General features: G+C 42.6%; 1 protein-coding gene across 1 annotated transcript; it reads right to left on the bottom strand.

Annotated features, from left to right (window-relative positions):
* Positions 1 to 8,606: 8,606 nt before the first annotated feature.
* LOC119342181 (glucan endo-1,3-beta-glucosidase 12-like) lies at positions 8,607 to 9,935 on the bottom strand. Its single transcript, XM_037614020.1, has 3 exons — positions 9,813 to 9,935; positions 9,058 to 9,627; positions 8,607 to 8,820 (listed from the first exon to the last, which is right to left on the bottom strand). Exons 1-3 carry the CDS (start codon positions 9,877 to 9,879, stop codon positions 8,789 to 8,791), a joined length of 669 nt encoding a protein of 222 aa, XP_037469917.1. The 5' UTR covers positions 9,880 to 9,935; the 3' UTR covers positions 8,607 to 8,788.
* Positions 9,936 to 18,024: the final 8,089 nt, after the last annotated feature.

Genomic DNA, 18,024 nt, shown 5'->3' with positions numbered 1-18,024 from the left:
CCCAAGGACCATATGCAGCAACAATATTCATGATTGATCTGGACAGGTAAGCAGTGAAGGTGTTTCGGGGTGCAAAATCACTGACCAGCACATTGGCAAGATCATTGCCTTGGATAGAGATGCTCACTTGCATTGTAACTGCAGAGACAACAATATCCACATTGATAGTACTGCGCCTAATTGGTAGAACCACAAGCATGGTACTTACTTGAAGATCGATCAGAATTGGAGGAACCATGTGTGCTAGCTGCTAGCTCGAGTCATTCCAAGTCGAGTTTAGACTGCTTGTTGAATTATCCTCTGGCAGAATACCACACCCGAAGCCCTTGCGCCGTCAGCCGGGCTTGGAAATTGACCAAGGCAACATGCATCTATCAAGTAGGAGGTTCAGGCCGCACACACCCCATTAGGCCGGCTGATGCTCATCTTCCTGCTATGCATTTTGAGGAGCCGGGTCATTGCCAATCCCATTCTAAAGAAGCCAGTTCTGAAGTTGCTGTTGATACAGTTGCTCGGCTATGAGGCTTCTCCGAACATGGGATGGGGAACACCATTGGCCGGCGGTGGTTCTTCATCCGTCGTCGGAACCTTAGGATCATGCGCACCCCTTAAGATGTTCATAGAAACAGTCCAACGATCCATATCCCCTCCCAGTTGACGAACCACAATACTTTTGGGAATAAGGTGCATGTGAATAACTCGTACCTTAACCAGAACCACTATACGATCCAGATTCGGATTATTTCTGGAAATAAGCCTACCATAATCATGAGCATAGTGCAAAAGATAGAAATCAGTTTGATAATCATCCAGAAATGCAATGTACATAACTAGACTTCTAGATCATAAGTGGTTTTCCTCATGTTCAAAGCAACATTATGGCGCACAAATGAAATCACCATGTCCTCATCATCTAACTGAAAGGTGGTATTAACCGCAGTGTTTTGGATGAATGAGTTAGCGAAGGCAAACATACCAATACCCAACAGATGATCTGATGCTCCCGTCATGTGCAAACCAGCTTCATGCAACAGTCCTTCAATGTCTTGTGAAGCCCTTCCCTGAGATGCAATGGTAAAAATCAGCTCGCCTCGGCAATGGCGAGGAAGCTGTTGTTGAGCAAAGAGATTGGGTTGACCACCATATCTGCTCGAACCTTCCGATCAGGTGGTCCCGCCTCGATAGCCTAGCTCGCAGGGAGGAAGGGGACGGGGTTCATCAGATAGTTGGCCATGGTGGTGGTGGATGTGGTGTGAGGAGGGGGCGGTGCGGTGGATGGGACTGGACCATAGTTCTCTATGCTCTTGGAAGCAAGGGGGTGAATGCGGTGCGTCAAGGGTGGTGGGGTGGGATTTTGGTCTCCATTGCCACCGTTGGGCCCATCGATTCCTCTAACAAGTTCACCAGGTGTCCATAGTGACCACAAACATTGCATCGAACAACAGGGGATGGACGGCCACACAGACTCGCTGTGAGAGGAAAGTGTTGTCATTTAATTTGGAAGTGTTGATTTAATGCCTATCAGAGGGAGAAGTGACCGTGCAATGGGAATCCGTGGCCATAATGGACTTACCCGAAGATGTAGACCTTAAGCAGGAAGAACAATTAAAACTTTTGTGCCCCGAGCGGAGAAGTTTAGGCAAATAATCCTTGCATGGCAATTAATTTTGTGGTGACCCCACTACAGGCATTTAACACAAAGAGTGCCCCAGTATTTGATAGTATCCAAAATTTCCAATTGATCATATCCCACACGCAATAAATCAGCTTGCGATATTTGGAGAGCGAGGGTGGCCACGACTGGTAATTTGGGGCGTACCTCAAGGCTGAGGTAAGGAAACATTGTGGCATTGTCGGATAATTAGCATTAGAAGGAAACCAAAAATTACCAATCACAATTGAATTCTCAATCCGATCCATCTGCGCCTCTAGATTAGGAAGGTGGCATTGAATGGCCCTAGACCCCGGTGGCTTGGCCAGAGAAACCGCAATGGTTATCGGATCTTGCATGTCCAAAGGACCCGAAGAAGAACAAGAAGCTTCATTGTTGTTTTTATTTTGAAACTCCATGGAGTACAGAGAAATCAAACCAAATCCGCAAAATTCTTTGGCAGAAGCTAAATCTTGGACAATATTCTTAGCTAGAAGGGACGTGTTAATCCGAATGGCCATCGGACTACGTGCAACAATAGTTTAAATCACTTCATCTGCATTCCATTGAGAATCATAATGTTTAAAACCATTGAAATGGGCATTGAGAAAATGAAAATAACAAATGAAATCCGGCCAGATGCGATCCTTGAGACCATTAATGTAATGACCCACTTTGTTGCCAGCCACCAAAAAAATGAAATGATCTATCACTGATTTGAGTAACCTTAAAGCCTTTTAGATGGCCACCAATGCAACATTGCAAAGCAATACCCACAGATTCCTCTGAGAGGGGAAATGAAGCCGAAGAAAAGGAGACAACCAAGAAAAATTCCTTGGTAAGGCGAGAGGTGGAGAAAATCGACCGTTTCTCCAAAACGATGACACACCAGATCAGCGATCGCAAGGCCAGGATTGAAATCCCAATGCAGAAGACCATCCATGGTAGAGGATCTGAGCTAGAACCATTGTTGATGGTGGGAGAAGGGTGGGAGAGGGGATAGATGTGGGAGAAGGGTGGTTGGTTTATAGGCATGCAAGCCCCTCTGAGGGTCTAAAACCATGATTGTGTATAACTTGCCCGACACAACTGTGTTTGGCACACCTGGGGTCGCCTTGTTTTATTCATCGCCGATGGATATTGTTTCTTTTTTTGGAATTGTTAAGAGGCCAAGGACTTGTTTGGTTGAAGGCATGGTAAAAAAATTGCCTCACCTAGAACTTGCTTGAGACATGCCTGGAATATGTTTGGCTGGTATCCTCGGAAAATGGACAATAGCCTAGCTTGGAATGCTATTAGCCCGCTGAAGCACTAGGCATAAGCATTATCCTTGCCTAGGCATTGGGAAAAGGCATGGATCATGCCCGGGTATTAATTAAGTGTTTCCTTGCATGTCGTCTAATGAGGCTGGTCATAGTGGGAGTAACATAGGTAGTAACATAGATGCCACATAAGCAAAAGTGTTGATGTGGCAAGTAATTAATGAGGAGAGAGGCAAATAGAGTAACCTAATATGTTACCATCACATAGCGCTTTCCAATGTAAAATGAGTCTACAAGACAATAAATGAACATGTGTATGTTACTACACATATGACACTTCCCACTATAAGGGTAGTAACATAGAGTAGTAACGTATGCATGTTACTACTCTAAGTTACTCTCCACTATGACCAGCCTGAAAGCATGTGTCGTCAATTATTTTATGGGCACATAATAGCTAGCCAGGCTAGGACGCTTATCAAACACCTCAAACCCAAGCTAGCCTTACCAGGAAGACGCCAGGCTTTAATTTTACCCAGGCATGAAACCGAGGTATCGAACCAAACTGACTCTAAATGATATCGGCACACCGACATTTTACCCATCGTCTGCTGCTGGGAAGTGACCATGCATGAATGTCGTTGGGATTAAACGCCGACTAGCCATTCACAAAAAAGAAACACCCAGTTGGCCAGGAAATAGGTGCACCAAGCAGCGACACTAAGATTATGATTGGTTTGATGCCAAATATTGGCTACTGCTTGGTTGGTTGCCATGTTTACTTGCCATTCTCACAAAAATTTGCCAATTTTTTTGGCAACTTTTGCTATTTCCAATTGTTGGCTTGCCAAGTATTGGCAATGTCAAAAGTTGGCATCAAACCAATTATCCTCTAATTTTGGCAAACCTGCCAGCCCAGTCCCACAATGATGTAGGGTTGAACCCTAATGGCCGATCTTTCATGAACTGGAGGGGCATTCGTCGAAGAACACGGAGAAATCACAAGAAGAACACTTAAGAACAAGTCCAATCACACATCCACTAGACTAACAAACATATGGATCCACAAGATATATGAACAATCAAAGGGAAAAACTACAAGGTAGAGTTCATCCCAAATCCAAAGGAGATGGGGTCTTGATAGATAGATCCTTCCCACAAAGGGGGTCTTGAATCCCTCGGGATCTTCTCACATGCTCACATGGAGGTCTTGAACTCCATGGGAGTGGTCTCTTTCTCTCTCAAGAGGAGAAGGTAAGGGGCAAAGCTCAACTAAGATGAGCTATCATATTAACCCTAATTCAGAGCTAGGAGACGAGTACTTATAGTCCAAGGGGTAAGTTAGGGTTACATGGGTCATGGCCCCTTTCATTGTGCAGGTAGGCCGGTTGTACTGGTGACACAAGCGGTTGTACCACTTGGGGTGATTGTACCACTTTCCTGGAGGTGTTCGCGGAAGTAGGGACCGCTTGTACCAGTGGAAGGACCAGTTGTACCGGTCCGACTACAACTATGGGAACAACCGGGGCGGTACCAGTCTTGCGCCGCTTCATTACAGAACATGGACCGGTAGTTGGGCGGTAGTGGCCGGTTGTACTGGTGTTCGGACCGGTTGTACCGGTATTTCTGGGCTGACACAATCCTCTTCTTCCTTCTCTTCTATGCTTCCCTCGTGGATGGTGTAGATGTACTCCTGTGCTTGGACTCCTCATCATCCGCGAAGCTCTGACAATACCTATGCATGCACATGAGAGGAGTGTCAACTAATATACCATCCTCAAAGGGGTCAAGTGAACATGTGTAAAGGAGATGATTCACCTTTATGTATATGAAGTAGATGTCGCACGTATCACTTGCCAAACATATTGTTGAGATGGCGATGCCCGTAGGATGCTCCACAACACACATGGTTGCTAGTGGGCCTATAGCATCAAATGGCCTCATGGTGCTTGCATGTAGCCACGCATAAACTATGTAGGCGACACGTTTCAATGACTTACTTTCAAATACGTTTTCATCTGCAAATGGTGAGCATTCTCAATGACGTTTTGCGGTCCGTATATTCTCCTTGTGCCTGCAGTTTGGCCAAAAGATTGATGGGGGAAAATGGATAACTATTTATCCAAATTAAACTGTCAATTTGTTCACCAGAGGTAAAAAAAAGGGTAGCTATTTGTTGCAATTGAATTTTCAATTGTTTATCAGAGCCAGATTGAGGGGACGGACGTTCTGCGATAGAAGAAGAGTCTACATTAGTTGAGACTAACCATCACACGATTAGTTAGCATCTATTTTCTATGCCAGACTATTATTAATTTCTTGTCTCTTTCCCGTACAACTCCTTCACATACCGTGGAGTCCATTGCATGATTACTATAATTTCGTTTTGTCTAATTCTGATTTAATTCATTGTTTTACTACTAACCTTATGATTCAGTTTTATGGGGACACGGTTCAACTAGAGTATTTAACCAAAAACTACCACAATTCACGGAACCGTGACGAAAAACTACCACTTTACGATTTTGTGCGAAAAACTACCGCTTTTTTCCTAAACCGTGGCAAAAAACTACCAAGTCTGAAAAGAGCCCGATTTGGCTCTTTTAAGCGCGTTTCTGACAGAGTTGGCCCACACTTAATAAGCGGGCTAAAAAAGCAATCGGGTCCCTGTTTTTTTTTTCAAAAAGCAATCCAGTCGCCAGCTGCTCCATCGCGCGCGCCGGTGCGCTCGTCGCGGCGGATCCTCTCGTGGAGGCCCCTGAGGTGGCGCTCCCCGGCCAGCACCCCGGCGGCCGGGTCCCGCACGGCGCCCGCCCACAGCGCCCGCACGGCCGCCGTCTGGCACGCGCTCTGCAGCACGGGGTCCCACTCCGCGCTCCACCCGCGCGTGCAGCGCCCGCACCCCCTCCGCCGCCAGCTGCTCCATCGCCGCCGCCAGCACGCCCTCGTCCTCCTCCAGCCTCTGCTCCCCTCTTGGGACGACGACATGACCGACCAGCTGCGTGGCTCTCGGCGCGGCGGCCGGGCTCTGCCGCTGGCTGTCCGGGGGGGCGGGATGAGGGGGTAGCGCGCAGCGGCCAGCCGGCCACACGATGGCATGGCTAAGCCGCATATATAGTGCGCGTGGCCGGCCCCGGCCCGTTCCTGTGCAGCTGCTTCTCCTGGGCGTGTAGTACGGCCAGGCTCCCGCCCGGGGTCGGCGAAACTGTGGCGCGACGGCGATGGCGCGTGGCCGGTTGCGAGTAATAGCTAGGCGAGTGGCGCTGTCGCGCGACGGAGGCGACAAGCACGTGCGCGCGCGGGGCGGCCGTTGGGCTCCGGCCGCCCGCGACAAGGCCGGCCACGCCCTTTTGTTGCCAGCTATGGCTGTGCACCGCCATCGAGGACCGATTGTGTGTGCTGTGGCGCGAGTGTCAGCGTGCGAGCACCGGGTGCGGAGGGGGGACGCGTCGACCGGAGAGGGGACGAGCGAAAGGACTGGATTGCTTTTTAAAAAAAAACAGGGACCCGATTGCTTTTTTAGCCCGCTTATTAAGTGTGGGCCAACTCTGTCAGAAACGCGCTTAAAAGAGCCAAATCGGGCTCTTTTCAGATTTGGTAGTTTTTTGCCACGGTTTGGGAAAAAAGCGGTAGTTTTTCGCACAAAATCGTAAAGTGGTAGTTTTTCGTCACGGTTCCGTGAATTGTGGTAGTTTTTGGTTAAATACTCGTTCAACTAAGACTGTTTTGCCAAAAAAGAAAACTAAGATTGTGCCTAGATTATCTCTTAATTGCGATAACTTTGCATAATTTAAGTATCAAGTTACCCTATTTCCGGAAAGAAGTACGGGCACATGTACTGTAGGTGCATTATATTAAGGCACGACCAAGTTTCCCGAGATGGATCCAAAGGTAACACACAATAACATACTATAGACTAGACATGCTACACTGGTAATACCAAAATTGAACAAGTAAAGTTGTCAATAATTGACAAACAATGATAAAATAGAGATGTTCTCGTGAAAAAAGTAGAGATGTCGACAAGAGGAAATCCAAGAACAACTAGATGTTGACACTTCATACATTCGAGAATGTTCTATTAGCTAAAATGGAACTAAAAAAATCGTATTGTAAGATTTAAACTTATGCATTGAACCGCCTATCAAGATTTTTACAAATATTAAAATAGACAGACAAGTATAAAAATCTAATGACAAAATATATAAATAGTAGCATGCACCTCTTTTAGATCTAGACGAATTAAATTTGGTAAAAATGGCCGAAACAAAAAAAATTGACAAAACTAAACCTCCACGACAAAATAGAGTTATGCTTTAACATATATCGTAATGATAAAGTTTTGAGTTGTATAAATAACTTTGAGTGTTAATATTACTAGCGCACTTGTGTGCTTTATGTTGCTATATATGGAATGCATTTTTCTTGGTAACATTTATTGTGTCACAATATTTATATTGTTGTAAAAGTAGAGTTAAGATTCAATGAAAATGAGTTACGAGGACGTCAAAATATTTAGTATAAATAGATGAATATCATTTACAAACAATAAAACTAGTTCTAAATATATGCCCGATTGCGATTGTAGGTTATTCATTTGATTTTCCAAGTAATTAAAAGATTTTTTTAACTAAAGAAGTGTCCAAAGTAATGAAACTATAAAAGAAGTTAGATATATATACATTATTTTCTTCCTTGCCGAAATTTTAATTACAAAACATGAAGTTCAAAATATTTTCATCAAAAACATAATTTTGTGCATCTGGCATCACATAACCAAAAGGTATTACTAATATGTCAACACAATTATTCCCTATTAGTGCGAAAATCCGCATTTGAGCCCAGGCTCAGATGCTCCCGCTTAGAAAAAAAATTCAAAACAAATACTAAAAAATTCAAAAAAATCCTTTTTTTGTTTAGTAGATAATTTGTTGCGTGAGGACCGCTGCAAATTTCAACTCATTTGGATATTTGAGCAGCTCTCGGCAAAAAAGACAAATCGGGTCAAAAGAGTTCATGAACAGTAAACTTTTTTACTGACCCCGATTTTGTCTTTTTTGCCGAGAGAGGCTCAAATGTCCAAATGAGTTGAATTTTGCAGCGAACCTCACACATCAAATTATCTACCACACATAAAAATGGAATTTTTTGAATTTTTCTAGTATTTGTTTTGATTTTTTTCGTCGGCGCGGGTGCAGCTGAGCCCGGCAGCCAAATTGGCCTTCTCCTATTAGTGAGCTTATATTAACAATATGGATATATCATTAATTTTATTTTGATATTGATAATTATTTTAAATTTCAAAATTAAATCAATCAGTTTTGAGAAAATTGCACGTATTTGATCATTATAAGTTCATTTTTTAATAATATTAAAATCATGTTATCATTTAGAATAAACAAACGAGACTAAATTGGTGTTCCTTGAGGTGGATCATACGCTAAAGACATGACATTTTATCCGATGGGGTTTATGTTGGTTTATAAGTATCACATGCATTTCAACAATTTCTTTGATCATTGAGGTCAAGAAAATACGGGTTAGAGCTTCACTTGAATGTGAATCTAATGATATATTTTTTTGTGTGAAATATAACTATTGTTTTATAGCTCAAATTAATGGCTATAGTTTTTATTCAAATGCATGTGAGACTAGTAAATTGTGTGCATTACTTAAACCATAAAAGATACTTTTTTTGAAAAAAAAAGTTGAAATGTTCATGTAACCACGACATTCCAGGGTGTGCAACCATGCAAAAATAAAAACGATGCATTTACATCAATACATCATGCAGAACACATGTGGTTATCGATTAATTTTTGTTGCACAGTAATCTTGGAAATCATTTGCACTTCTCGGAGGAGCTCCGGTCCAATCACATGTACACGTACCGGCACTCATCATAACCTGTAAGAAAAATAAAAATCCAAAATTAATAGAATATGCAATAAAAGCATGTCAAAATTTCGAAAGCACAACCTAAATTTGAAGGCAAGACCGATAATTCCCTCCTCCTATTTAAATGGGCCAGATTGTGAACCCTTACATTTAAGATTCATAAGTAGTCCTGGGCCAGTAAGTATTATGGGCTGATATGCTCGCAGGCCTTGGTGGCCTGAAGCAACGTCGCAGATCGTGACTTACTGGGGTCTTTGGTGATGAGCATGGCGGAGCCGGCGAAGTCGCAGGTGCCGCCGGCGGCCTTGTTACGCTGCCAGTAGCTGTTAAAGGCGAAGGACGCGTGCGCCATCAGAGTGTTCGGAAGGTAGCACGGCTCGCCGGGCGCCGCCATGCCGCAGTCGGCGCCCGACCCGCACGCGTAGTCCATCGCCGCCTGCACGTCCACGCTCTCCACCGTCGGGTTCGCCACGCACCACAGCCCCTGCGGCGCACCGATGGCTGCCGGGCCTCCCGCCCGTGGAGCACCAGCCGGAGGGGCCGCGCGGGGGCTCGCCGGCGAGTTGGCTGGCGGGCTGGGGCTGCCGACCGGTGACGTGGACGGTGGCGGCGCACCCGCTGGAGGGGGCATCGACGGCGCCGCCGGTGAGGTGGGATTGGCGGGGGGAGGGTACGTGCAGTACGGCGGCGACGGCTGAACGTCGTGTGCCGGAGTTGGAGGCCCGCCTCCTCCTACCACGTCTTGGTATGGTGGCAATGCCGGCGAGTTGACAAGGTTGCGCCATTCTCTTGTTCTTGAGGCGCCATCCGCCCAATCTGCTTCACATTCATGATGCATGCAAACAAAAATCAAATGGCAAACGATGGATATATACATGCACCAATGCAAAAACAACCAGGAGGACAAGATCACAAGAGTACTTCTACAAGATGGTAAAGTAAATAATGTACGTGCACGTGTAGTGGATGTCTTTTAGCGCAGGGATGCTCACTGTAATTACCATGTTGAATGGACATGACGAGAGCTAGGAGGACCATGTGGTGCTTCTTGATCATCATTAGCTCCATGGTTTGTGATCAAGACATGAGGCAAATTGCATTTATATATGATGCGTGGGAATGAGATTGTTGTAGCGGTAGAAAGGAATATGGGGAGTACGTAGTACCCAAGTCTCAAGTGGGCAGATAAAGGGGAGGCAGCGGCAAGAATTCACCAGATGGATGCTAGCTAGCCAGCCGGCAAGTCTCTTTTCATAAAGTTGCATGGACTGATATGTTACTTAAACCTAAGAGCCTTCCCAATTAAGTTTCAGAAAACGAATAAATAAAATAAAAGATTAGAGTTGTCTTGACTTCCTGAATCCAGAAACTATAAAGCATTTGAATTTGTAGTCATGACTCATTATGGATTCTTTGGATATTTGACGGAAATTTGCTGAAATTCGAAGAGACGGAAGTTTTATGCAATGCCATGCATGAAGGAGTATTGATTCATTTTCTTTGACCCCGGACATCCATTAAAAGATATTATGGATTAAAATGCTACAAATATTCTATGAAAACATTTCAACTCAATGGCCATGCATGTTTGCTTCTTTTCTCTAGCTGCAGTTTTGGCACATGTGCTTGCTTGGCCAGAGAGAAATGCAGGGAACAAAATCGAAAGAAAATAAAGGGCAGAACAGCAGGTGTATTTATTAGTGTTTTTCTTCCGTTGCTTTGGTTCCACTCAAGGCCTCAAGCCTGCTACTCCATTTTGTTTGATTTGTCATGTATGAATGCATCCATATTATACTAGTAAGTAGCTAGGGCTAGAGAAAAGCCGTGTCTTTTGTCAATCACAGCGAGCTGACAACACCACGAGATGGGAAATTTGTGTATGTATGTGTCATGTTTGCATCATGTAATACTTTGTGGAGATCTTTTACAGTACCAAAATCAGCAGGAGTAATAGTACATTATTTTTGCAAAAGAGCTTGACTGGATTAATTAGTTACTGTGCGCGATATATACTGCTCTGCATCATCTTGTGTATGACACTGATGAATTTTCGAAATTGCGTAAGTTCTCGAAATTGCTTTAAGAGTGCGATGTTTGTGCCCTACCTGTGTACGACACTCTGATCCTTTCTTGGTTGTTGAAGTGGCGGTTTGATCCCAGGGTGTTCAAGTAGCGTCGGATTGTACAAAGATCGTCGGATATGTACCACTCCTCATAAGTTTATATGTAACTAACAAACCATACTATTGTAGTCCACCGTGGAGTCGGTTTTCAGTAAAATTATTGCAAGGGTTGACATTAGTCTGGCATAATTTTACATTATTCTAGTCATTAGTATGAAAAGAGTCAAAAAGAAAACCCTCAAATCAGTTGGCAATTCCAACCAACCATGATAATATTCTTATTCTAGTCGGTTTCTTTACGACAACCGACTGTAGCCTATCCTTGGGCGGTTCATAATCTCAGACCCACTAGGATAACTGGATGATGCCCCGCCCGTTGCTGCGGGAACCTTGGTAAAACATATGCATAAATAGATGCTGCAAAACTAAAACTATCGCCAAAACAAATTTAAATATGCTCTTGGGATATATTTTGAAAACAATAAAGTATATGAAGCATGTGACAAAATATTGTATAAAAAGAAAAATCAATTTGATTGAAGTTAAACGGGGTGCGATTTTTAACAAAAAAATATGTAACATGACCTACATATATTTGCTCCAAACGTACAAATATATGTAGGTCATGCAACAAAAATGTGTAACATGACAGTCTATGCCCGCACAAAATTAAGCCAAACAAATTAAAATCATTGTTGGTGAGGTGGCATGGTTTCATGAATAGATTAGAACACGAGTTATAACTTATGACCATATGCATGACTTGATGATGTCACATAGTTGCATGAAGAAGAAAAATAGATAGTGGGTTGCAACTATTTAAGAATGAGTCAATTACATTGATGGTGTTAGAATTTGACGCAAACGGTCACTTTGGTGGTAGAAGTTGCGGTGTACATTGAAGTGGTGCAAAAACTTGGCTCAAACGTGCAAATCAAGTGGGTATACAGAATCTGCGCGGGGTTAGGACTCGAACACGCAACCAAAGCAAGAGAGCAAACCTGTCCTGCCAGTTCGCTGTTCCGCTTACGACATCCTCAATAGATAACCTATATGTATTCAGCAGTTCTTTTTAGCAACATGGTACGCATCTGAAGTTTGGATGTGCTGCAGATATAGCGGTCCATTTGCACAATTTTCTAAAAGATATACTTCCTCCGTTCCAAAATAGATGACTTAACTTTATACTAGTAGTATAAAGTTGAGTCATCTATTTTGAAGCGGAGGGAGTATTTATAAAATGTAAGTTACAAAAATTATGTTTAAATGTTTGTGTGCTATAAATTTTATAAATACAAACCATGACTGGTAAATAAAAAAATACACATGCATCTACTATATAGAATATCTAGTTAATAAAAAAATTAATGTATATTTAATAAAAATGTACATGTGTTATTTTCAAAATAATGGTATATTTCTTTTTAAAATACCATGCATCCCAACGAAATAACTTATTTTTAAAACATGTTCATGTATTATTTCAAAACACATTCATATATTTAAAAATAATATTTATGAATTATATATATATATATATTATTTAAAATGATACAATTTCTTTTAAAGTTACATTTAAAACTATTATTTTTATTATACAAAAATTGCAATAATTATAAGCACATTTGTATAGTTCAGTTTTTATAATTAAAAATATACATAAGTCATGAGTAGAAAATATACTTTTAAAAACTGTTGATATGGATATTTAATCATGTATAATATTAAAACATATACTGTTTTCTAATATAAGTCATTAGTAAAAAAATATACACTTGTGAATAATTATAGTTGTTAAGTACTCCCTCCGTTCCAAAATAGATGACTCAACTTTGTACTAAGAGTCATCTATTTTGGAACGGAGGGAGTAAATGTTTGTATTCATCATTTTAAAATTTAAATATAAGCCATGAGTGTATACTTTTTTTGTATTCATTAAACAGTGTATATAATACATGTTTTAAATGTCCATATCAACTAAATATTTTATATATACACAGGTGTATATTTCATTGTTTCTTATTTACAAATTATTGATAAAAAATAAATATTGAAACACAATTTTTATTACTTACGTTTTAAAATATCTTTTAAAAATAGATTGTGCAAAATGGGCTGCAATATTTGCAGCCCACTTAAGGTCCACATGCACCTATGTTAAATATTTATAACGTTGTGATCATTACAACACCAATCAGTGCCTAGGTTGTAGTGGTTAGCCGGTTGTTTTGGTAACCTGTGGTCGCAGGATCGAAACCTGGGCGATTATTTTTTCTTTTCATACTGACAGGCGGGACCCACTGGGCATAGAGAGAAAAAATGCCACGTCCATATGGCCTTTTTTGTCAAAAGTATATTTTTTGAGGGGGTTTTGAAAAAAACATTCTGCCCGGTTCATGGGCTGACAACAGACCCCATGCGCCTTACAAAACGGGATATGCACTGTATTTGCACATCAAAGCCAAACTTTTGCACCACTTTAATGTACACCGTGACTTCTAGCACCAAAGTGACTATTTACGTCAAGTTCTAGCACCACCGGTGTAATTGACTCTTTAAGAATAGAAGATACCCCCACCACCACCTCCTCTCTTCTCTCATACTACAATAATCGGTGTTGTCTCCTGTCCTAGACTCCACCGAGCAACATTGTCCCCTCATGGTGTTATCCCCACACAGATATAGCCACGTCTTGTCGTCCCAGTGCAACTTAACCCCCCATCCCCCTCCCCTCCGTGGATCTGCCTCGATCATCATCCCTGCCTCTAGCCGTGCAAATCCGACGATGGGGAGATAGCCTTCATCTTTTCCTCTACCGCTACTAACCACCGCCACAGCCACAGGTATGCTAATTGAGGTTGTGGGCTCGAAATGAGCAAGTGTGAATCACTAGTTAGCTATAGAGTAATACATAACACTAGTGTAGGTACTATATTAGTATTAGTACAAGTGTACCATAGAATTTCTAGAATCCCTTAAATGGAGTTTAGGGTGCTAAAATATGTCTTTGTCGATGATGTTGATGTGCTTGAGAACTTCTTGTCTGTTTTTTTTTGTCATATTTCAGACCTAAGTGCATGCACCTATAGACCACTAAAGTTGTACTTGTTTACTTCAACCTTGGAGGAATTTCTCAGAAGTCGTATTAATCAGCAAAATGTACCCTGAACAAGGTAACAATGCAATGGAATGGAATACAAAGTAATTTAATATCTACTGATGCAATGTGCGTTCTGATGGAATGGAATGCAATCTATGTTCACTAGTAGAAACCAGGGCATACGTTCGGTCCAGGTAAGCCCATTAGTTCCGGTTCAGTCACGACCGGGACCCATGGGCCCATTGGTTCTGATTCGTGAGGCCAGGGGGCCTGCCGGGCCTCGTGGGGGCATTTGTCCCAGTTCGTCTTGCCCCTTTGGTCTCGGTTGGTGGGACGAATCGGGACCAATGGGCCTCGCTCCTGACCCACCACCATTGGTCCCGATTAGTGGCCTGAGCCGGGACCAAAGGGTTGTCTTTAGTACCGGTTGTAGCCAAGAACCGGGACCAATGAATCGGCCAGGGGAGAAGGCTTTTATGTGTAAAACATTAAAAGCAAAAGATTTTTCATAAAAATAAATAAATAAAGCAAAAAAAGAAATTAAACAAGTAGAAACAAAATAAAATAAATAAGTAGAAACAGAAAAAACTTTAATAAATAAGTAGAAACAAAATAAACTTTAATAAAGTAAAATAAATGAACTTTAATAAAATAAATAAAAATAGCAACAGTAAGTACAAACAAAATAAAATAAATAAAGTAAAACAGAAAGAATATTCATAAAATAAATAAAAAAGCCAAAAAAAAGAAATAAATAAGTAGAAACAAAATAAACTTAATAAATAAGTAAAAACAAAATAAACTTTTATAAAACCTCTAGTATTATTGAAATTAAAATTATATAAAATTTATGCAACTAAAATTATCAAAGTATTTTCTGTTCAAAACATTAAAAGAATTTTCATAAAGAAATTTTTTGTTAGAAACTTTGATAGCAAAAAGGATTATCATAAAGAATTTTTTGTTAGAAACTAAAATAACAAAATATGTTTTTGAATATAATGATAAAACACCGTAATATTAAATAGCAAGAAAAAGAATCACTCAAAAAACTATTTTTATAGTAAAGCTATTCAAAAACTAGTGATTCACACAAATTTCCAAAAATTCAAATTTATACTATTGAAATTAGAAAACAAATGGCACTAACAAAAAGTTTATAATTTTTATTACCACAAAGCAAAAAGAATCACTGAAAAACTAGTAAGTATTTTGCTGTAAGTAGAAACAAAATAAAATAAATAAAGCAAAAAAGAAAACAAAAAATTTAAAAAAAGTGCCACCTAATGAGCCACCACGGCCTGAATACGACTAGAAACCCAACAATGGGCCAGGATTCAGGCCCGTAGCAGGCCCAATAGGCCCACAGGCACAATGTGACAGGGATTAGGCCCGTAAGCCTGCATTGGAAAGGAGCTCGAGATGGCAGCGGTAGTGGGGTTTATAAACCACTCCGAGTCCCTCTCAACTAGTGAGGTGGGACTAAACTTTTGGTCGCGACGCACCAGGCCTTTGGTCCCGGTTGGTGGCACCAACCGAGACTAAAGGGCGGCATTAGTCCCGGTTCGACGCAACAACCGGGACCAATGCTCCCCCTTTAGTCCCGTTGGTGCCACCAACCGGGACAAAAGGCCTCTGCTTCCCGCCCTTTGGACTGCTGAAAAGAGACCTTTGGTCCCGGTTGGTGGCACCAATCGGGACTAAAGGGGGAATTAGTCCCGGTTGGTACCACCAACCGAGACTAAAGGCTTTGCTATATAAGATGACACTTAGGAAACTTTCACTTCTCATCTCGCACAGTTGCCCCCGACGAAGCCGACGACATCGACGCCACCAGGCTGCCCGACGCCATCGCCATCGCCGCCCCGCGCCGTTAGGCTGCCCCGATGCCGCCCGCCGCCCCCGCTGTCACCGTCGCCCTCACTAGTCGTCGTCGAGGCTCGCCCCCGTGCTACGTCTTGAGCTTGTGTTGGTTTTTCTTGAAGAGGAAAGGGTGATGCAACAATAGTAGCGTAGTATTTCCCTCAGTTTTTGAGAACCAAGGTATCGATCCAGTAGGAGGCTCCTCAAAAGTCCCACGCACCTACACAAACAAATAAAGAACTCGCAACCAACACAATAAAGGGGTTGTCAATCTCTTCATGGCCACTTGCGAAAGTGAGATTTGATAGAGATAGTATGATAAGATAAATATATTTTTTGTATTTTATATTATAGATGCAAAAAGTAAAGATGCAAATAAAAGTAGATTGAAAGCAAATAAGATAAAAGATAGACCCGGGGGCCATAGGTTTCACTAGAGGCTTCTCTCAAGATAGCATAAGTATTACAGTGCGTGAACAAATTACTATCGAGCAATTGATTGAAAAGCGAATAATTATGAGATTATCTAGGCATGATCATGTATATAGGCATCACGTCCGCAACAAGTAGACCAACTCCTGCCTGCATCTACTACTATTACTCCACACAATGACCGACTCCTGCCTGCATCTAGAGTATTAAGTTCATAAAGAACAGAGTAACGCATTAAGCAAGATGACATGATGTAGAGGGATAAACTCGTGCAATATGATATAAACCCCATCTTTTTATCCTCGATGGCAACAATACAATACGTGCCTTGCAACCCTTTCTGTCACTCGATAAGGACACCGCAAGATTGAACCCAAAGCTAAGCACTTCTCCCATGGCAAGAAAGATCAATCTAGTAGGCCAAACCAAACTGATAATTCTAAGAGACTTGCAAAGATAACTCAATCATACATAAAAGAATTCAGAGAAGATTCAAATATTATTCATAGATAAACTTGATCATAAACCCACAATTCATCGGATGTCGACAAACACACCGCAAAAAGAGTTTACATCGAATAGATCTCCACAAGAGAGGGGGAGAACATTGTATTGAGATCCAAAAAGAGAGAATAAGCCATCTAGCTAATAATTATGGACCCGAAGGTCTGTGGTAAACTACTCGCAACTCATCAGAGGGGCTATGGTGTTGATGTAGAGGCCCTATGTGGTCGATTCCTGATGAGTCATGTACCTAGGGTAGGGTCATGAACCTGTCCAAGGTACCCTCCCCAAGGACATCTTTTAGAAGAAGCCATCTTTCAGTCGACCAAGAGGAACTCCACTCGACGGACTAGAAGACACTCGACGAACCTGAAGACACTCGACCATGAAGACTCACTCGACCACCAGGAGTTCAAGATCTACTCTGTATCCAAACGGTCTGTAATTAAGTAGTCTTAATGGTCATGATGACACTTTATGTAAGGCGTTACCAGTAACGCCAGACCTTAATGTACTTTAACCCTCCGCTACGTGGGCTGGCTGGGGTCTTGGCGTCCTCTATATAAGCCACCCCCCTCCACTGGTAGAGGGGTTCGCACCCCTGTAACTCTCACACACATAATCCAGTCGACCGCCTTCGGGCTCCGAGACGTAGGGCTATTACTTCCTCCGAGAAGGGCCTGAACTCGTAAAACACTTGTGTGCACAACTGCTCCATAGCTAGGATCTTGCCTCTCCATACCTACCCCCTATTCTACTGTCAAACTTAGAACCATGACAGTTGGCGCCCACCTTGGGGCCGGTGTCTTAGCGACTTATTGGAGAAGTTGCAATCTTTTCAATTCCCATCATCATGGTTTCAGGTGGAGTTTTGGTTGAGGGCCGCGAGATCCGTCTCAGCGCGCTCACATTCGTCGCCGACGACTCTGCCTGGCTGCAGGAGGCTTCGCTCGACGTGGATGCGCTCCCAGTCCGCGGAGCTACGCACTTTCGAGCATGCGTCTGCGGCGTCCTTCTGCGGCAACCATCGACTCAGTATCGGCCGATTTTCGTGTCATCCTCCCTCCCAGCTTCCCGCCGGCGTAAGCGCTCCGGTCGGTCGAGGCTTCAGCGGTGGGTGAGGCACGCAGTGGCTCGCCAGTCGACCACTGCCCAAGTCGCGGCAATCGAGCCCGACGAATCTCTCTACGG

This window comes from Triticum dicoccoides, chromosome 7B, assembly GCF_002162155.2.
Source record: "Triticum dicoccoides isolate Atlit2015 ecotype Zavitan chromosome 7B, WEW_v2.0, whole genome shotgun sequence".
In the NCBI taxonomy this organism is placed as follows: Eukaryota; Viridiplantae; Streptophyta; class Magnoliopsida; order Poales; family Poaceae; genus Triticum; species Triticum dicoccoides.
The sequence above is the reverse complement of the archived record's forward strand: the minus strand, read 5'-3'. Positions and strand labels throughout refer to the sequence as shown.

Coding starts and splice junctions, on each gene's coding strand:
- LOC119342181 (XM_037614020.1), bottom strand. CDS start 9,879: ATGGAGCTAATGATGATCAAGAAGCACCACATGGTCCTCCTAGCTCTC. Junction 9,628..9,812: donor CGTCATGTCCATTCAACATG/GTAATTACAGTG, acceptor AATGTGAAGCAG/ATTGGGCGGATGGCGCCTCA. Junction 8,821..9,057: donor GCTCATCACCAAAGACCCCA/GTAAGTCACGAT, acceptor TTTTTCTTACAG/GTTATGATGAGTGCCGGTAC.